The sequence below is a fragment of the Mobula hypostoma genome, chromosome 2 (genome assembly GCF_963921235.1).
Source record: "Mobula hypostoma chromosome 2, sMobHyp1.1, whole genome shotgun sequence".
In the NCBI taxonomy this organism is placed as follows: Eukaryota; Metazoa; Chordata; class Chondrichthyes; order Myliobatiformes; family Myliobatidae; genus Mobula; species Mobula hypostoma.
In genome coordinates, this window is record NC_086098.1 from 90,412,067 (window position 1) to 90,431,289 (window position 19,223).

At 40.2% G+C, this 19,223-nt stretch overlaps 1 protein-coding gene across 1 annotated transcript; it reads left to right on the forward strand.

The window, feature by feature from the left end:
- The first annotated feature begins 11,262 nt into the window (after positions 1–11,262).
- On the forward strand, positions 11,263–15,467 carry ptp4a1 (protein tyrosine phosphatase 4A1). The gene is made up of 5 exons (XM_063040193.1): positions 11,263–11,397; positions 12,260–12,352; positions 12,643–12,773; positions 13,411–13,485; positions 14,378–15,467. Exons 1-5 carry the CDS (start codon positions 11,293–11,295, stop codon positions 14,493–14,495), a joined length of 522 nt encoding a protein of 173 aa, XP_062896263.1. The 5' UTR covers positions 11,263–11,292; the 3' UTR covers positions 14,496–15,467.
- The last annotated feature ends 3,756 nt before the right edge of the window (positions 15,468–19,223 follow it).

Here is a 19,223-nt window from a genome sequence, read left to right on the forward strand (position 1 = left end):
CTCCTGTTCCTGCTTATGTTTGTTCCTAATCTTCACTGCAGCATGGTTTTTTTCCTCCTTTTTTTGGCTCATTTTTGAGGAAAATTTATTTCTAATTTGAAAGAATAGGATTTATTCTTGCATTGGCAACAATCTGTCTATCAAGCAGATAGAAACCTACAATTTTCCAGTGGAAGATGACAGTGATGAAGGATCGCAGCCCAAAATGTTCACTGTATTCCTTTTCATAGATGCTGACTGACCTGCTGAGTTTCTCCAGCTTATTGTATGCGTTATAATTTCACTATTTTTCTCTTTGCAGGAGCCTCTTCCCTCCTGATTGTTCAATTCATCCAATTACCAGATCTTTCCATTTCTTCTTTTGTTGTGTTCTTATCGAATTTTCTCTTAACTGCCTCTATGCTATTCATCTCAACTATTCTATATGTTGGTGTGCTCCATTCCTGGGATAAAGAAAGTTCTCTGGTATGTTCCATTATTTGGGAAAAGAAAATTATCCTGGATTCCTTACTGAATTTATTCAAGTCTAGTTATACTTGCTGGATTGTTTTCATCACCCTCACGAGTGAATTGGTCTTTCCATGTAAATAGATTTGGAGAATGATACTGGGTTTGTTTTCACTGCAAACTTCCTCAAGTTTGTCAGGAGGCTGTAAAACAAATGTCAAACAGTTAATACAACTATTGTAATCCCAGTTTGTATTTAATATTTCAGTTTGGAGTTACTATTTCAGTTATGGCATCCTACTAGTCAATTGCATTATACTTATTGTAAAATACTATGGTTACGGAGTGAATAGTTAGTTTTCCTCAGTGCAATACATTTAACAAGACATGCAATATGAAGATGCACAAAGACATAACAATAAGCCATATACTGTATACATCTATTCATTTTTAAGTTACATAGTGGTAGAGTTGGCTCATGGGGTCTTACTCCTGTTTCTTATGTACTAAAGTTCCATAATCTCTGCTTGTTGCCGGTTTTCTTTGAGGACTTAAGATGGAGGAGCTATTATTAATGTGAGAGGATATTCTGGGATCTAAGAAAGTTGATACATGCATGTGGTGATTCTAGTGTGCTTGGGAGCAACAAGTGACTTTGAAGCTTTGGCTTTGAAAGTTCTGCACACTTGGGGTTTATCTCACCTGTCTGAATTAATTGTCCCCTAATTGGAAAAAAGATCAATTGCTGTGATTATTATTAATTTCATTATTATTGCATCATGTGACTGACAAAGCAGAAGGGCATTGTCTATGAACAGAAAGTTCTGGTGATACTTAGGCTAGAAGAAAATCACCATTTTAAGTATAAAAAATTGCAGAAGTACATTGACCCTTACATCTTACTTAACCTCCTGAGCAATTGGGACACTTCCGGTTTTAAATAGTGATTCCAGCATTGCTTTTGTAGCTACAACGTAGTTCGATTATCATTACCATCTGCAATTTCCATTTGAAAGTTATAATCTAATGTTTCCTTTTATTTACAAATAGTTGAAATATTTATCTGCAATTGGAATTGAATATTATTGAACTTTTAAATATTTTATTTAGAGAGACAGCAATGTAACAGCCTGCTGGAAAGTATGATCATAAACTATAATTGAAAAATATGTAACTTTTGCAGATGTTTTCTTAGTTTCCATTATATTATTCAGGTAGATAGTAATTTAGCCCTGCAAGCTTCATTCTGAGATTTATGGTGGGTTTAATTTGGCATGTATTTTGATGCATCGTTCCAAAAGATTGTTGTCTCTCATACATTATGTTTTATTTAATCTTAATATTCTTTAGAATCTGTTGACCTTTCATTTTGAAATATGTTTTGCTGAGTTCTCCTAAAAATAGCATACTTTATCATAATAAGTTTGCGAAATAGACGTTAACAAAAGGGGGGGGGTCATTGTACACCTGTTTCAATGTGTTCACAGATTTCCAAAGGAAACTTCAAATTATTTTGTGTCTGACTTTCATTTTCACAAAGTTTCATTGGACATCGTAATTTGTATGTTTCTGTGGACTTCAGATTTTCCTTTATCACTTAATTTTATGTTAATCGAGTTGGGATAAATGCTATCTTCCCGATTCTATTACCTAACTCAAAAAATCGTGATCCAGTTGTCTTGGAAGCACTCTATCATGCAAACTTTCGCTTACAATGTTCACGTACGATCTGGGCTGGGCTGGGCGGGGGGGGAGAGCAGGGAAGCTAGGAGATACTTAAGTGTATTTTCCATCTTGCAGTTCCAAAATATGAGGGCATTTATTTATAACATTAGGACCACTCGTGACCACATCAGAAATACGAAAGTGACATTTTCAGATAATAAGCTCTGCGCCGAAGCACACGTAATTCTGCGTTTTTTTTGGCATTCTCTTTCTTTTTCATATTTTTCTCGCGAATATGTTAAAGCAAAAAAAAAGCATTACACAGCATGAGTAACCAGTAGAGCACCCACACAGCTCCCTCCTACAAAACTAGAGATCCCGGGCGGACCGTCCCAACCTGGGTCAGGCCAACTCGCGCTAACCGGCTCGCGCCGGCTGATCTCCGCGTTCTCCCCCCTCTTCCTCCCTCTCTCACTTTTGCGCGTCTCTGTGATTGGCGGAGCACTGGATAGCGTAGTAGTGGCGTCAGCCGCCGGGAAGGTTATAAAAAGGCGAACTGCAGGCGGGGGCGGAGGTTGACGCGGGAACCTGGGACCGAGGTTTGTTACGGAAGAGGGGTGGGGGAAGAAGAGGACGAAGAACAAGAAAAAGAAGGAGAAAGCTGCGCGAAGCCACGGGCGAGAGGAGAAACGCCGGCGGCGGAAGCTGAACTACACAGGAGTAAAAAATAAAGGCCAGCCTGGGCAGCGTGGAGCGGAGCGGGGCGCCTGAGCGAGACTCGTACTTCAATGAGTAAGCACATCCCTGTAAGTGTAAGCGGCGAGCGCGTGTCCGGGGCGGGCGGGGGGCGCGCGTCGCCCCTCGCTTGCTGCACGCGCATTCCCGAGCGGGTGCGAGGTGCAGCGTGCGGCGGATTGAGAGGGGGAGGGTGGGGGATTTGAGCGCCGGTAACGGTGGCCCCCTGTTCCGTGGTGGGGAAGAGGGTGCGACCGGGTCGGGGTTGTCAAACCCCGGCGTAGATGATGGGGGAAGGGCGCCGGTTAAGTCCCGAGTCCACGTGTGTGTAGGGTGGGGGTGGGGGTTTTGTTGGATTATTAGGTCTCTCTCCCCCTCCCCCTCTACGTTACCAACCACTACACGGATTTCTCACGCAGCCCCCAGGCTCTGGTGGCGTTGAGAGTGCGGGTCCCTCCGCGCACACCCGGCGCCGCTAAAATGGCTCCTCTGCTTTTATAACGTGGCCAGCTGGCGGAAGCCCGGGCCACCTCTCCCCTGCCTGTGGCACGGTGAAGTAGTACACCATGGCCGGAAGCAGGATCTCCCTCCTCTTCCCACACCCCTGAAAGAGCTCCTCTTCCTGCGACCCGTCCCGGTGGTTCGCCTGTGGAGTCTTGCTGTGCGCCTGCACTGCAGCTTTCCGATATCGGCTGTTCCTCCTTGGGCGGGTCAGCGCCCTGCCCCGCCGGTTGTGACGGTCCTCTGTTGGCTCGGCGCAGTGCAGGGATCTTGCCATGCTCATCGCCTTCGGCTGCCACGTTTCCTGCAATGTACAACACCGGAGACGCATTACCGTGCACTTCCCTGCTGGCAAAGCGTTCGTGGCGTGTCCCTGGTTCGTGAGAGACGCCTTGCAGGTGCATGTTCGTTCTCTGCGACCCGTTTCAATCGAAAGTTCAGCCTGGGTGGTTTTCTTTTGTGCCGATTGTGCAGGCAGTGTGCTCATTGTTTCTGATAAAATTCGCCGGTGGGCTTTCGACTCCGCGCAACGTGTAAAATCGCATGGTGGCCGTCAGATTGTGTTCAGTTAACTCATGTCCCCACCTTCAGCTGGCCGAGTGAAGATTTCAATATTTGCCCAACGGTAGTTCAGTTTAAAATGGATGGCTTTGATTTGTATCGCAATGCAGTTTAATTTGGTGTATGCCAACCAGTTAGTATATGTTGGTGTTCCAATGTGTGATGTTAATTGAGTGTATTTGACATCCCTTAAATTCACTCTTTAAGATGACTAAATGCGCTCTCGAGTCAGTGCACCTGTTGCTCGAATCTTGGCTGCCTTGCCTTTTTACTTTATGGCAGTGGAATTCCCTTATCATTTTCTGAGGCATGACTGTCAAGTGTGAAGGAGAGATTGTGAAAGACTTATCCCTATTAAGGTTCCTTAATTAAAAAAACAACCAACATCAATGCAAAAAGTATCCAAATAGTTCCTTATGTTATTTAGGAAGTAACTTTATGGGGGAAGTAATATTTCGAGAAAGCTGCTTTTATCCTGTAACAAATTCTATGGTGTAGTTCCAAAATATGTGCAATAGTGTATGCAGCTATGCATTGTTTGAATAGATTTGACTGAGTTACAAAGATTGCTCACTTGCCACAGATGCCAATTCCTAACTGCAAACTTGTTTGAAGTGAGATTCCCACGACATCTGAATTTTAATTTGTGTATTTTGTTCCTTAATTAGTGGAACGTTGCTTCCTGAACAAAAAATCTTGATCTTGGACCTTGTTCTAATCTGTTTAAGGTTACTGTCCTGCTTCACTCTGCATCAGTCACTTGCTTTACAGTTTTGCACTTTGCTGCAGTGATGCTTTGTGCAAATTTTCAAGAAAGATATCTGGTACAAGAAAATGTTTTCAATCTAAATTGCTAGCTTTGTCATGTTAAGAATTTAGCAAAATGCAGTTAGGCATTTTACATTGGGACTGGGGTTATTCCGTAGACAAAAGCACAAGGGTGTAAAAAATCAGTAAAGGGAATAAACCAGCTGCCAGAATTTGGAGTTCACCTTGGCAGAGATAAATTTGAATCCCAATGAGGTAGCTAGAGAATTTGTATCCAAGTGATTAAATAAATGTGGAATTAGAGCGAGCCAGTATTAGTAACAGTAAACATGTGATGATCAGATTATGGTGAAAACCAATCTAGTTCACTAATACCCTAGAAGGAGGTCTTTGTCCTTATTCAGTCTAAAACTTGTGTGGTCCCAATTCAGTGCCACTGCTTCCTCAGTTCAGATGCAGACTAAATTAATCCTTTCTAAAAACAATGTAATTGATAGGAGCTATTATATTAGTAACTCATTTTCTCTGGCCCATATGAAGTTAGTGAAGACATCTTTTCAGGAACATGGATGAGTTAACCTGAAAATAACAGCAAGCTAGAGGATTGTTCCAAGTGCCTCATGCACTTTTTTACCTCATCAGGAAAACCAGGAGATGATTGCTTTCACTGACTGTATCTTTTTGTACTGCTCTGCCAAACAAGTTAGACTGCACGTGAAACCTCTAGCCATGACCTGCCTTTTGAATTTCCCTGTGACGCACAGTTTCCAAGAAATATTTATTCATTAAAATTGTGTTTGAGCTTCAGTGCTTTCAAATGACAAGTGATGCAGTAACTTGATGACTGCGACTATAGAAAGATGGACTTGGATACTTGATTTTGAGAGTGTCTGCAAAATCTTTCACATGTGATCAGGGTTTGGGTGGAGCTGTTGTCTAAAGGGAAATACCTGAACTGCACAAGTTATCTTCTTACAAAAAATAAACTTGTTCATTGTCTTGATTCATTAGTTTTGGTTCTTGGTGCTTAAATCAAGTTGCTTGAGTTCAAACATAATTTGTCACCTGGTTTGTTAGCATATTTGTAGAATTGTTGACATGATTTTCACTTCTGGCATATAGGTGAAAGTGGAAACAAATTATAACTGTCTTTGACCATAAAGGGAATCATGGTTCTTTGTGAGAATTGTTTTTAGCCATTTGAATCCCAAAAGGCCAAGATATTTATGTACTATACCTATTGCAATAAAATCCGAACAGGATTCAAGAACAATGCAAGGATGATAATGACTAGCTTTGTGGGTGTCAGTAAGGTATTTGCTGGAATTGGGCAGAGCTGGGGTGCTGTTCATGAGAAAACATGGTGGTATTCATGGTATGTTATCTACAGCAAGTTTTAGAGCTTGAACAGATTCAGTTTTGGAAAGGGCAAAAATTGCTATTGGACATGAATACTATGATGAGGATTTAAACTCAAAGCAATGCATGACCAGATAAATTTGAAAATAAATATCTCTTGATCTTTGGCATTCCTTTTTTTTGAATTTCAAGCAAAAACTTAAGGCCTATGCAACTAATTGCAATACATTCTATATACATGTCAGACTGCAACCATGGTAATTGACCACTTCTGTCTGAAGAGGATGTGGTACATTGCTGACATTTGCTGTTCTTTTTCCCCTTTTACAGTGCTTGTTTTGATCACTTGATTTGGTTGTTCCTAAACTGTAGTTCTTCAATTTGTTTTCTTTACTCTTATCATCAGCCACATATCCTTTTAATCTTTTTCAAACAGTAAAGCCAGGGGTCAAAGTGGTTTTCATTCATACCATTTTACCAGTCTGAACTTTCTATGATATAAGCAGTACATGCTGGACATACTCAGAAGATACTGATGTATCAGAACCAACCATTGTCAGACATGACCTGTTTGAATGAAGCTGAGTTGCACCTTACTTCTGTGCACTTGTCATCACTAAAATCATGTAACGTGCATAGTATTTTGTCTTGTCTGCAGTGCAATTTGCTTAATTGGATTGTTACTGTCAGAAGAACCAGCCATACTCTCTGCATTTCTTCCACTCCCATTCCAATATTCTTTCTTTCAATTGCATGATGGAGCAATTTGCAGCAATGTACCATCCTGTAAATCTTTGGTACATGAGAGGAAAGCACAACTAGAGAAACACAAGTGGTCGTAGAGGAGTTTCACACTGTATGAAGGTTATGATACCATGCTAGGCATCTCTTCAGTATTCATTGGTTGGGTTGCTTTGCTGCTCAACTCAAAAATGGAATGCACTGGGCTAATAGGTATGTACTGAACAAACTGCTATTTAACATACTGGAAAAGATTACCATCACTATTTCAGCATTTAATTACTGGTAAATTATAAATCGCCTCGAACTCAACCTGTGAGTTGGGCTTCATTTAGCTGCTGTGTATGTTTTGATTTTTTTTTTAACCCACCAGTGAGCAAGTTGATATTTATTTTAACTTTTTACAAAAGTTCAAATCACCTTGGGTAGTTTGGTTCCAATGAATGGCCATTTTTCAGGCACAAGTTCTGTGACCTTCATGTAGTTGATGTCCTCTTTAATAATGATTAGTATTGTAATTTGGTAAATTCCTGATGTAAATTAGATAATTCAGTTTACACCCAGTTCAATTCTTTTGTCAATTGTTCGAATGTAGGCCTTTTTTCAATGTGTTGCTTCATATCTTGTGTCTCATGACTAATCTATTCTTGACCAGTATTCAGATCTGAAGCTTTGAGTCATTTAAGGCTTGTTTTTGACCCCTGTAGGTTGGTCATGGTCATTTCACTGGTATGAAAGTGGAAACAACATGTTCTTTCCTTGAGCTTCGCAATTTGTATTGGGTGATTGGTCCTTGGGTACTTTCTCTATTAGACTGTTATATTTATTTTTTATATTTTAACTTTTAATCCCATTTGATAACGATTTGCTGCATTTCCATATTGTTTGCCGTGACCAAAGTATCCTTTTTCAGAATTCATTGTACGCTGCAAATACCTTGCGTGTGCTCTCGCAAACAGAAGAAAATAGGTTTATTTTCATTTGGGGATATGCATTGGTTAGATGCTAACTCCTCAGATTTTGCTATAGGATGCTGTAGAAGACATCCTTTTCCTGTCACGCACAAAAATTCAGTCGTGGAACTCAGTGCCTTTGGAACTAAGAAGGATGCAACTGATGGCAAACTACTGGGCTAACTTGCAGGGGCACAATGATTCTCACCCTACTAAAGGAGTGTTGCAGGAGTGCTGGGAAAATGGGAGGTTTCAGAGGGATACCTTTAGTCGGGTAGGGAATGATATCGTGAAAGAATGTGGAGTGTTTGATCTGAGGATAAGTTCTTCAGTAGTTTATCTGGTTGTAGCTCCATGGAAGCTTGTATGGCCTGACATAGACTGGCATTTGTTAGAGGTAAAAAGGAAAGAAAGATATAAAACAGATTTGGTAAATGCATTTAACTGTCATGTGATGGAAAAGTATAGTGATTATACTCACATTTATACGGATGGTGCGAAGGAACCTGAAACAGGAGTGACAGGGTTTGGGGTGGTAATACCAGCAAAAGAAATTGGAATCAGCAGAAGAACATCTAATAAGTTAGGGGTGTTTACAGTGGAGATGCTGGCAGTGTTGGTTGCGTTGCAATGGGTGCAGAAAGCCAGACAAGCCAAAGCATTGATATGTTCAGATTCATCCTCAGTTCTAGCAAGTTTAAGGTCTTTTCACACAAACAGTCGGCAAGATGTACTTTATGAAGTCCTTCAGTTAGTTACAAGAATTGCAAATCAGGGAGGTCAGGTAAAATTTCTATGGGTTCCAGCACATGTAGGGGTGAAGGGGAGTGAGAGGGTGGATGAGTTGGCAAAGAGGGCGTTAAAGAAAGAAAATGTGGAAATGCACATTAGTATCAGTAAAGCAGAGGTTAAGTGTGTAATCTGGGAAAAAGTCAACTGAATGTGGCAAGAAAGATGGGAAAGGGAGGCATTTATATCAAATACAAAAGAGTGTTGCAGTTACTAGGGTAGGTAATGGAAACAGAAGAGAGGAAATTGTGTGGACTAGGTTAAGGCTGGGGCACTGTGCATTAAACAAAACATTGAAAATGATAGGGAAACACCAGACAGGATTGTGTGAGGAATGTCAGGAAGAGGAGTCAGTAGAACATGTAGTTATGAGTTGCAGGAAGTATGGGATACAGAGAGAGATGATGAGAAATAAATTAAGGGAGTTGGGGATGCAGGAATTCACATTAAAAGGGCTGCTGGGCATGGGTGAGAGAACACAACTCCGGGTATTTTTAGCGTTTTTAAGGGGTACAGGGTTTTTTTTTATAGAATATGACGAATAAACAGGAATAGGATACTAGGATGGTCAAAGATGGGAGGGTGAAGTGTAGGTTTGTGTGTGTGTGTGTACGTGTGCGTGCGCGATTGGGTGAAGGGATTTAGAATGTATGTCTAGTGCACATTCTGGAGCAGAGGGTGGTGGTAATGCACCATTAAGCTGGATGCCAACCGCCGTAAAACAAGATACAGACAGACAGAACTCAGTGGTGCATGCGATCTTCACTTTGATTTTATTCTTGGTGTCTGAAGTGGAATGTGAGCCATCAACATTGGTTAGGGACCACTTGGTTGTCTAAGGCTTTCTATCATTTGATTGGAAGGCAAAGTCTTCTATCTTCAAAGTTCACTGTGCATGACAGCAAGCAGAAGTACCCTTTGTTAAAATCACCATTTTGTTAGTGAGGTTTATATTAAAGGCTGTAGTCGTACAACATGGGAGCAAACCCTTTGGTCACCTGAGTCTGCTCAAGTCATCAAGCATGCTCTTGTATTGACCCTACATTATAATTGTCATGCTTTTCCTGTGTTCCCACTGAAACCCCCAACCCCACCTGCGATACCTCCTTACACAAGGGGTAACTTGCAGTTGACTTACCAACCTGTATGATTCATCTAATCATCTAGATGGTAGCTATTTCCTTGTAGTGCTGTATGTTGGGCAAGATTATTTGGAATATGCTGTAGATGTGCTTATCTCTTGAACAGATGTAGATGTCCGCACAGCATTCATTGAGAGTTTAAGTATATTTAGGGTTGCCACATAAAGTTATTTCTTGTCTACTTGCTTCCATTTGACAATTTCTTTTTATAAATTTACATACCTCCATCAAAGTGCTCAGTTTCATGTAAGGTGCTTGTTTTGCTATACATAGTTAAAAGATTCTCAGCAAGGTTTCAGGGTTTGAGGTGATGAAATCAGATGTAACTAGATTTGATGCAATCTAATATAATTGAATGCTATGTTATCCAGTTGGAATTAATTTCCTTGTCTTGCTTTAACAGTGCTAATCTTCTTTGTATTCTGTTGCATTAACAGAATGGAGAAGTACTGAAACAGAGAATTGTTGAAGTCGAGCTCATCTACTTGAAATGTATTAGTGTTAGGTGATTCAAAACCCTTCTAGAAATCTCAGTGCAGTCTGTGGTTTGGAAATGCGTATTGAAGCGGAATGAGATTGGAAATGAACTTCCTAATGGTAACATAAAAAACACAGGACTTTGTACACAGAGTTACACTCCATTGGTTTCTGCCTGCCTACTGACTTTTAATCTGCATTCCAACATCTTGTTGCTGGAGGAACAAACATTGTTATTGTGTATATAAGCGTGTGTGTGTGTGTGTGTGTGTGTGTGCACGTTCGTCCATTCTCACTGGTCATTTGCATGGAATTCAAATCACTATTAAATTGGAAAGTTAATACGTGGACATTCAAGACAAAGCTTTTTTTGTCTTAAGTAGACAGGTTTGTGGATTTGCATTTTAAAGTCTAATTGTAGAGTTCTGATGGAGGAGCAAGTAAAATCTGTAGCTTTAACAAAATGCTTTTGCCAAGTAGATATCCTGGATGAATTGATTGGCTTTGAAATGGTATTTCTAATTCTGAAATTATTGTTACTCAATTTTCTTGATATATTTAACTGTATTAGTCAAAGCCTTGACAACTTCCATCAGACCAGTATCGTATCAACATGTTTTTATTTGTAGTTACTAACTTTTTATTGGAAGATTTTGAATATTTTACTGTTACTTCCACTTAATATAGGAAAAGAAAAATGTACATGTCCAATAAAATGTTCTAGTTAATGTCTTTTTCTTTTCATTGCAGCAGTTCTGTGGTGTTCTAGGTCACACATTTATGGAGTTTCTGAAGGGCAGTGGAGACTACTGCCAGGCACAGCACGACATCTATGCAGACAAGTGAACTGTAGAAGTCTACTACTATTCCACTTAATAAACCCCCTCAAGAGCAGATTACCAGCAACTGGGAGTAATAGAAGAAGATTCATTGGAGACTGTATCTGGATGGGGTAACTCAAGTGGGCTGTATTTTTTGTTGGTCACAGTATTACTGGATTGAAGATTTGCTGCTTGTCAAGAGCTTCATCAAAAGCCTTCAAAAGTGTAAGCACTCCATTGGCGGTGGAATTAGACAGAACTGAACCTTTATTTTCAGCTTTTTTTGCCAGATAGTTTTTTCACTTTTTAAGATTTGTGCATTTTTATAAGAAAATGGCTCGAATGAATCGCCCAGCACCTGTGGAAATTACCTACAAAAACATGAGATTCCTGATCACACACAACCCTACCAATGCAACCTTAAATAAGTTCATAGAGGTGAGAATCCATTTTGAAGGAATTAAATGTTTATCATTTAGTATTCTGGTAATTTTCCACTCATTGGATTTGCCCTCTTCCTGGTGTTTTTGTCCCACTAACAGAAATATTAGTCTCAAGTTTCTATATGGAAATGTAGTTTACCAATAAAATGTCGAAATGCAATTTGCACAGACCATATGATCATTGATGCCATTGTAATCCATGTAATGCTCTTGGGGGTTTCTCTTGATTTTCTTTTATCTCAGTTTTGCCTAATGAGATTATTTGCCACAATTGATCTTCTGAAGATCAGAATCATTGACATATGCAATGTTTCTGTTTGAAATTGGATATAGTTCAGCTGCAGGACACTGCTCTTTGACAGTTGCATCAGCCTGCTGATGGGTGATTGGGACACTGAAGCAGTTAAAGCTAATAGAGGAATAGATGGTTTCTATTTATGGAATTTGTATCTGGGCTTTGGAGTTTTAAGTTGCCCCATGACACTAATTCAGTTTACTCATTGACACTGAGAAATTTCTAGATGAAAATTTGATTGAAGTTCTTTCCCCATTCAGTCCTTTATAGAAGACTGTTCTTTTCATGTGTCTTTTAAAGCATATCCTTGGATAATTAAGCCATGAAAGTTGCAATCTTAGAGTATTTAGTTGTACTCCAGAGCAAGTGCTCATTGAGTGGCAAATACTGCAGTTTGAAAGTAAATGGTGAGTTCAGGAAACATTGAAGGCTTATAACCCTTGACTTGGAATAGAGCAAAATCCAGGGGGCTAATTAGTAAAATTTTGGATAAAAGCTATACATTGTGCTGGTTGCTATCAAATCTACCATGGGTCTTTTACCATACCAAATGATTTTTCAGGAATTGAAGAAATACAGTGTTACCACAGTTGTTAGAGTATGTGAAGCAACTTATGATACATCTCCAGTTGAAAAAGAAGGCATTCAGTTTTTGGTGAGTAAAACTGATTTTAGTTGTCAATTGTCATTTCTGTTTTAATAACTCTCAGGTGCTAAATTGGTGTATATGGCCTCACATTGTTAAACCTTCCTGTAATTCCCCTGAATTGGCAGAAGACAATTTTACAAATTACCTTGGTTTATACTCAATAGATACATAAAGGATGCCAAAATACAAGTCCAATTAGCAAAAGCTTTGGCACAAACTATATTTGGGTAATGGATATGTTGATATAAACTAGTAAATTGGCTTATTTAAAACAATTGGAACTGTCTCTTTAACAGGACTGGCCCTTTGATGATGGTGCTCCACCTTCCAACCAGATTGTCGAAGATTGGCTTAGCCTTTTGAGAGTTAAGTTCCGAGAAGAGCCTGGTTGTTGTGTTGCTGTCCATTGTGTGGCAGGACTTGGACGGTGTGTATTTTACATTCTTTAATGCACAGTCTTTGGATAATGCCTATATTCTTCATTTGTATAGAATATTTAAGAGGAAATCCTTGTTCTGGAGAGGAGGGGAAAATGTCATTGGAACAGAGAATTAATTGTTGAGCCAAATGTTAGCCTAGTCAGGAAGGAAGATGGAGCAAGAACCAAATAATGAAGCACTGGAACACGGACATTGTGAATGTTTTGTTGACATTGGAGTAATATTGGTACATGGTTCTAAGAGAATCTTATGCAACCATCTCAAATAATCACTGAATTCAAATTTCCTTAAATTTGGTTTGATCTCACTATCTTCCATAGAATTCTATCAAGGGGTCATAAGATGCCTGGAGACTTTAGGGTACAAGACTGGTGTATATTGATTTAAAGGCAGCAGGGAAGAGTAGAATTCTGAGGCAGATCTCTTCTGAGAAAGGTCCAACAATAAAGCAATTAGTGGAGCATAACTTATTTCAACTACCCTGTAGTGGGAATTGCTTTATGATTTATGGGGAATAAGTTTCTGGGTTTATAACAGGTAGGTTTGGAAGCATGATGGATGTCACTAGCGATTTTTAAAGTAGTGACATGATGTAAGATAACTGAAATAAATGTTTTTAAACAGAGCTCCAGTTCTGGTGGCCTTGGCGCTAATTGAATGTGGCATGAAGTATGAAGATGCCGTTCAGTTCATTCGACAGTAAGTGAAGTTTGTATTGTCCAGCAAAATCTGTGCTGATATGAAGTTATTTTCGGCAAAAAAAATCAAAAGTTCCAAAGAGTTAACTTGTCAAGGAACTTGACTGTTACCAAAAGATATGAAACTGATCTTTTAGTGTTTAAAATATTGATGTATGCTATGCATTGAGTTGATATCTATTTCATCACTGCATGCATGAAAGCAGTTGTTTTCTCACCCTTTAAGAAATATGGAAATGTCGCTTCCCGAACATTGCATTTTCAACTATTTTCAAATGCTCCCTAGTAAATTACTAGTTTGTGCTAAATATTCCTTTGAGAAGGAGAGAGGGGGAAGCTTGTCTTACCATTTAAAGTTCCTTTTCCTATTAATTTTCTTGCAACATACAAAGAACATGAACCACAAGTTCCCCACTCTCTTCCTCTGCTAATTTTACTTCTCATCTTACCAATATAACCTTTAACTTCTCTTTACTTGTCATTTAATGTGTACAGTTTGAAGAATGTGTGCCAATTACCTCTTTGGTGCCTCACAGACTGCAAAACGTTGCTTAAATGGTAGCATTGGATGTATTCCCTCACCCCCCCCCATCTCCTTTCCTAAAAGACACTTAAGGATTAGCAAAGAAAACCCAAATGCTCTAGGAATATGGCAGTTATCCCATATGCTGTGCATATCATCTATCCACTTTGTTATTACTTGCTGGGCAGAATTGTTACTGCTTGATTTAGTACTTTTAGAACATAAAGCATAAGTAGCTAAATACAGTGATTAATGTTAGTATTGGAGAATGTAGAATAACTGAAGGACTTTGTTTGGGGCAATTTATTGAATGGTAGAAAACTGCTACTTGCATAGAAGCACTTATAAAGCTTTTTGTATTTTAAAACAGGAAACGACGTGGGGCCTTTAATAGTAAGCAGCTCCTGTACTTGGAGAAATACCGTCCCAAAATGCGTCTGCGCTTCAAGGATTCAAATGGTCATCGGAATAACTGCTGCATCCAATAATACCAGAGGATTGATCACTTAATTCATTTGAAGGCATTGAAGATGGCCAGCTTGGCTAATTCAGCAGAAGAACGTAAAGTTTTTAGATGTGCTTTGTAATGTCTACTGGTGCTTCCTTAGGAGTTGAGCGACGAAGGTGATGTTTTGTTTTAAACCCTGAGATTCTTGCCTTCAAATCCACTTCTTGTGAGCTTAAAAAGTTGCTGCTGTATGTTTCTGAACTAGAATAAGAGGGTCCCTCCACAATTGGTTTCAAAGTATAGACTCTTGTCCACATTAATTGCTTTAACAGCTGTGAAATACAGCATGTATACCTTTGCTGTTTACAGATGCGAAGTAGAATGGCTAAATTAAGCAACAAATTGCTGCCACAAATGTTCCATATGTCTGTAAAAAGCTGGAACCTCTTGAGCAATTCCTCCCTTCTCACTTCCACCCTGCACCCTGAGACACTGTGCATTGCTAAACAATTTGTTGGCTTTTTGATATCTCATTGAAAGTTTGCCTGAATTGGTCAATGCTACATGAATCGTGTACAGAGATCCTTCAATTGAGTGTCCTGCACGCTAGCGCCAAAAGATTTAACTCTGCTGGCTGATCATGATATGTTTCAACACTGTTTACATGCCCTCTCACAGTCGCACTAGATCTAGTTGCTGCACAACAGATGTCTATGTTACTTCAAAAGAAATTGTTAACTTAAGAGTCAACAGTACATTTGAATGCCCTCTTATCTATATTATAGTTTCAAAAAGGCTTAATGCATTTTAGTTGAATCATAAAATATACCATTCATTCAAATCTGTCCCTTTGTCACACTAGGCTCCCAAACGTTTTGGTTCACTCAAATGCATTTTGCAAAGCTCAGCATATAGAAGCACACACGAGTTTTAAGTTTTCAAAATGAAGCCTTACTGGCACTCCACAATTGATCCAAAGGGAGAGCCTGAGACAATGATTTGGCGGGGGGGTGCTATCTAATATTGGTATGTTGCCTTTTGTGTTGTGCAGAAAATGTACACTGGGGTGTGCCCGTTACATACAGAGTAATTGTTTTTTTAAAGGTAGAAATGCTTTGTTGTAGCTAAATTCATATTGTACAGTAACTTTCTGAAACTTGTAATCTTGATGTAATATTGGAAATTTACCAACTTGTCAGAAGCATAATTTGAGTTTCTGCTTAAACTATGCAGGCTATGATGTCTGTAATATTTTGTATGCCTTTTGATTGCATAAGTTAATACTTGGATACTTGATCATTTAATTATGTAATTTGAAGCAATGTTGTATTAATGTTAGATAAACCATATTTATACTGTCTTGGGAGCGTGTGGTATAGTTCTGTGGGAGAAATAATTTGCCAGCATTCACCAGCTTGTTTAAAATCTAGTGCGAGAGCTTTGTCATCTGAAATAAAGTGGGGGAAAAAGCAAATCTTTGTAAGTGGCCTTTTTTGTTTGCAGATTTTGTTTACTTGTTGAAATATGCATTTATTTTAGGTCCAGGCAACTCAAAATTGGAAGATTTGAGAACTTTGTTCCATGTTAAAATTATAGGATTTAGCCTGAATAAGTGAGCTTCTTTATACTGTGATCTGGTAACTTGAACTATGCTGATACTAGCATTTGGTTGTTTTGAGTTTCTGAATTTAGAAACTGAACAGTTTCTTTAGATTTTCTTCATTACTTTCATCATTTGATGAAGACTGTTTAAATGGGTTGACTACACCTGACAAAGCCTAGCAGCATCAAGTTCAGGTCAGTGACATGCATAGTAAATTCATTTCAAAGCATTTCATGTAAAATGTAGAGCCTGTGTTTCACATATACATACATTGCACTTGGGTCTCTGTATAAAGGAAGAATCTGCTCCATGCTTTAACTTTTGACTGCAGGTAACAAATGGTATATCAATGGTAGTTCAAAGGTCCAATTTAATGTCAGAGAACTGTATACAATATACATCCTGAAATACTTTTTCTTCAGAACCATCCACAAAAACAGGAGTGCCCCAAAGAATGACAACAGCTAAATGTCAGAACCCCAATGTCCCCTACCCCCCCCACATGTAAGCGGTAGCAAGCAACAATCCCAATGGCAAAAAAAACATCAGCACTGCCACCGAGCACACGAGCGTGAGCAAAGCAATAGAAAAGACAGATTTCGTTTTTCACCCGGTATGCAACATACCATAGGCTCTCTCTCCCTAATAAGGGAGAAGGAGGTGCCTCTGTTTTCCCAGCTAATGGGGAGACATAACAAACAACTCGATGGTTCACAATGTTAAAAGCCAATTATGTTGCTTTTTTCAAGCTCTGTGCCTGAAGATCTTGGGTTTCCAGGCACACAGCCGTAGATGTTTCGACTCCCCTGATGACACACGGGACACCGAATCTCGATCCGCCTGTCTCTCGAGCCCTGAGATCTTGGGTTTCCGAATATGAGCCAGACTCTTGGGCCAAGTGCTTGGTGTGCCAAACAGTGGCCAGTTATAAGACCCTGAGCATAGGTGCCATTCCCACAAAGAACTGAAGTCAGCATGTAACTCCAGGTCAGGTCTTCAAAAGAGACCTGAAAGGGAAAAATAAAGATACTACAGATGGAAGTAGAGCTGTTTCAGAAGTTGCAAGCAAAGGAGCCTCTGTTTGGCACCATCATGGCAGATGCAATTTAATGTGGATAAATGTGAAGTTATCCACTTTGGTGGCAAAAATAGGAAAACAGATTATTATCTGAATGGTGGCCGATTAGGAAAAGGGGAGGTGCAACGAGACCTGGGTGTCATTATACACCAGTCATTGAAAGTGGGCATGCAGGTACAGCAGGCGGTGAAAAAGGCGAACGGTATGCTGGCATTTATAGCGAGAGGATTCGAGTACAGGAGCAGGGAGGTACTACTGCAGTTGTACAAGGCCTTGGTGAGACCACACCTGGAGTATTGTGTGCAGTTTTGGTCCCCTAATCTGAGGAAAGACATCTTTGCCATAGAGGGAGTACAAAGAAGGTTCACCAGATTGATTCCTGGGATGGCAGGTCTTTCATATGAAGAAAGACTGGATGAACTGGGCTTGTACTCGTTGGAATTTAGAAGATTGAGGGGGGATCTGATTGAAACGTATAAGATCCTAAAGGGATTGGACAGGCTAGATGCAGGAAGATTGTTCCCGATGTTGGGGAGGTCTAGAACGAGGGGTCACAGTTTGAGGATAGAGGGGAAGCCTTTTAGGACCGAGGTTAGGAAAAACTTCTTCACACAGAGAGTGGTGAATCTGTGGAATTCTCTGCCACAGCAAACTGTTGAGGCCAGTTCATTAGCTATGTTTAAAAGGAAGTTAGATATGGCCCTTGTGGCTACAGGGGTCAGGGGGTATGGAGGGAAGGCTGGGTTCTGAGTTGGATGATCAGCCATGATCATAATAAATGGCGGTGCAGGCTCGAAGGGCCGAATGGCCTACTCCTGCACCTATTTTCTATGTTTCTATCATTACTCTGCTCCACCTCCTTTCAGTTTGTTATGTCTCTAGTGTTAAGTTGCACTACGGTATATGTCACCGTGCTGTTAGTTTGCATGGGCTGTCTGGGGAGGGGTAGCACTTCTGAAGGGGCTTGTCATGTCTATTTTAGGGCTACTCACTTTGGTCCCAACTGGACTCTAACCTCTCACCTGTGGCTCCAAGTATCTGTTTGCATGTGACTGTGGCCACACCTTGGTACCCCACTTCAACAGCTGGGCTAAACCAGGTGAGGATACCTGGAGGGCCTGCTGTTGATGGACAACCACAATGTAAGTTATAGTTCTCAATATCTGGCGCGAATTCACTTATGAATCTCTCTTGATGGCTCCCTTGGTGGTACCGTGTATTCTAAGAGACCTAACATCACTAACATTGCCACTGCACCAAATGCTGTGCTAATTAGAAGTTTTCTGATGACTCTGCCATAGTTGAATGCATCATTGAGAGAGATGAGGCTGAGTACAGGGCTATGGTAGGAAACTTTGTCACATGGTGTGAGCAGAATTATCTGCAGCTTAATGTGAAAAAGACTAAGTTGCTGGTGGACCTGAGGAGGGCTAAGGTACCGGTGACCCCTGTTTCCTTGGGGGTCAGTGTGGACATGGTGGAGGATTACAAATACCTGGGGATATGAATTGACAATAAACTGGACTGGTCAAAGAACACTGAGGCTGTCTACAAGAAGGGTCAGGGCCATCTATTTCCTGAGGAGACTGAGGTCCTTTAACATCTATTGGACGATGCTGAAGATGTTCTATGAGTCTGTGGTGGCCAGTGCTATCATGTTTGCTGTTATGAGCTGGGGCAGCAGGCTGAGGGTAGCAAACACCAACAGAATCAACAAACTCATTCGTAAGGCCAGTGATGATGTGGGGATGGGACTTGTCTCTCTGATGGTGGTGTCTGAAAAGAGGATGCTGTCCAAGTTGCATGCCATCTTGGTCAATGTCTCCCATCCACTACATAATGTACTGGGTGGGCACAGGAGTACATTCAGCCAGAGACTCATTCCACTGAGATGCAACACTGAGCGTCATAGAAAGTCATGCCTGCCTGTGGCCATCAAACTTTACAACTCCTCCTTGGAGGGTCAGACACCCTGAGCCAATAGGCTGGTCCTGGACATTTCCTGGCATAATTTACATATTACTATTTAATTATTTATGGTTTTATATCGCTATATTTATACTCTATTCTTGGTTGGGCAACTAACG

Coding starts and splice junctions, on each gene's coding strand:
- ptp4a1 (XM_063040193.1), top strand. CDS start 11,293: ATGGCTCGAATGAATCGCCCAGCACCTGTGGAAATTACCTACAAAAAC. Junction 11,398..12,259: donor CCTTAAATAAGTTCATAGAG/GTGAGAATCCAT, acceptor ATGATTTTTCAG/GAATTGAAGAAATACAGTGT. Junction 12,353..12,642: donor AAGAAGGCATTCAGTTTTTG/GTGAGTAAAACT, acceptor TCTCTTTAACAG/GACTGGCCCTTTGATGATGG.